General features: G+C 57.9%; 1 gene segment (V, D, J or C); it reads right to left on the minus strand.

The window, feature by feature from the left end:
* Positions 1-408: 408 nt before the first annotated feature.
* On the minus strand, positions 409-1,252 carry LOC142821326 (Ig heavy chain V region 3-like). The segment is given in 2 exon segments: positions 409-1,058; positions 1,149-1,252. Coding segments are annotated over 2 exon segments (552 nt in total).
* Positions 1,253-2,005: the final 753 nt, after the last annotated feature.

The raw sequence follows: 2,005 nt of genomic DNA on the forward strand, positions 1-2,005 counted from the left end.
GGGGCTTCAAACCTGTCTGACCAGTTAGCTCTGCCGGAGCGGAAAAATGGGAAGAAGGGGAGTGGAGCCCTGGCTGGGGGCAGGGCTGGAAGTGAGGGAGTTAGTTTCTGTCTGGGAGCATGGAGGAGACAGCCTAGGGAAAGGGGCTGGAATTTAGGGGCCCAGTCTCCCCCATCTCAAGGGGGCTGAGGCATCCTAGGCCTGCCCTGTAACCAGATTACATCTGTGCTGTGCTGTATCCTGGAGAAGCAATAAACTCCCTCTATTCTACTGGATGGTGGAGTCTGTTCGTGCCATTACGGGGGTGCAGGAGACGGGAAAACCCCAACACACCATCACAGTGACACCCCTGAAACATAAGAAGGAAAGAAAGACCCTTTACTTGTGGGGCACGGCCTGGAGGTGGCACCCCCGGAAACCCTCACAGCCCCGGGGCTGGGCACTCACCCGGGTGCACTGGATCTCCCTGGCAGTCCCTCCTCTAGCTGCCGGGTGAGGAGAGAGTCCGGGCGGTGGGTTCGAAGCTGTAAGTTCCATTGGGAGCCCCCCGTTCTAAGAAGGAGCCTCAGCCCCTTGTGAAACTGGAGGCCCAGCGGCCCGTTTGTGTCTCTCGCACAGTAACGCAGGGCTGGGTCCGCCGCTCTCAGGCTGAGCTCTTTGTGGATCTGCTGCCCCCTTGTGGCGAACGGGGAAACGCGGATTCAATAGCCCGGGTTTTTGTCTGATCACCAGCAGGTTTCGTGTCACTGTGTCGCTCGCACAGTAATAGCGGGCGGTGTCCTCGGGCTGCAGGCCGGTCATTTGCACATAGAGCAGATTGTTGGAATTGTCCCTGGAGACTGTGAATCGGCCTTTAACCGAGTCTGCATAGCGCTTGGTGCCCCCATCCGCACTAATGTCAGAGACCCACTCCGGCCCCTTCCCGGGAGCCTGCCTCACCCAGCTCATCCAGTAGCTGCTGAAGGAGAAGCCGGAGGCTTTGCAGGAGAGGCGCAGAGAGTCTCCGGGCTTCTTCACGTCCCCTCCGGACTCCACCAGCTGCACCTGGCACCGGGCACCTGGGAACAAACACGCGACACAAATATTAATATCAAATAGGAAACACAAAATCTCCGTCCGCCTCTCCAGCGTTTTTAGTTACAAAATACCTGGCAAAGCTGCCACCACGAAGATTAAAAAGACCCAGAATTTCATTTTCCCCGTTGCTAGGGTGAAGAGCTGGCTGGTAACTGTACAGACACCGGGGCTGCGGGGTGTCTCTCCGGGTGCAGCCTAGGGAAGAGAGAGACACCAATTTAAACAGGCACCGGTCACCGTCATTTGCATGTTCCCCTCCTTATCAGAGACACAACCGCCTTCCCTGAACGAGCCGAGTCACTGCCATGGAGTCTCCGGTAGAAGGAATCTCCTCCCCCCTCCCTGTGCGTTTGTGCAGCGCCTGGCACAACGCGGGTCCCGGGACTCTCACAGCGCTGGGCACTTAGGGAGAAATGACGTCACTGAGCTCGTCATAAATGTCTAGGGGTTCCTGGGGATCGGTTGTGATGAAGGGAAAGATTTTCACTGGTGTTCGTGGGTTTCGGTTCACTGGGGGCAGGATCCGCGTTTGTTGGGAGCCCGGAGGTGCGAACATGTCTCCGCTCTGGTCAGGTTCGGTGGGAATTGCAGCTCTAGGCCCGGGGGCTCAGGGCGCTTTAATTCGATTCGGTTCCCGGATTCCACAGACGCTCAATGCGATTCCTTTACGCCGCTTGGAACACGCGAGCCCCAGTTCGCACTGTGTCTGTGTGACGGCGCGTTGGGGGTCCCCCGTCTCCTGCACCCCGAAATGGCACAAACAGACTCCACCAGCCAGTGGAATTGAGGGTGGTTTATTGCTCCTCCAGGATACAGCATAGCACAGATGTAATCTGGTTACAGGAACTGGGGCTAAGAGGCCTCAGTGCCCCCTTGAGATAGGGGAGTCCCAGCCCCCCTCCCCAGCTCCTTCTCCCCTGCCTTCCAG

Source organism: Pelodiscus sinensis, chromosome 30 (assembly GCF_049634645.1).
Source record: "Pelodiscus sinensis isolate JC-2024 chromosome 30, ASM4963464v1, whole genome shotgun sequence".
In the NCBI taxonomy this organism is placed as follows: Eukaryota; Metazoa; Chordata; order Testudines; family Trionychidae; genus Pelodiscus; species Pelodiscus sinensis.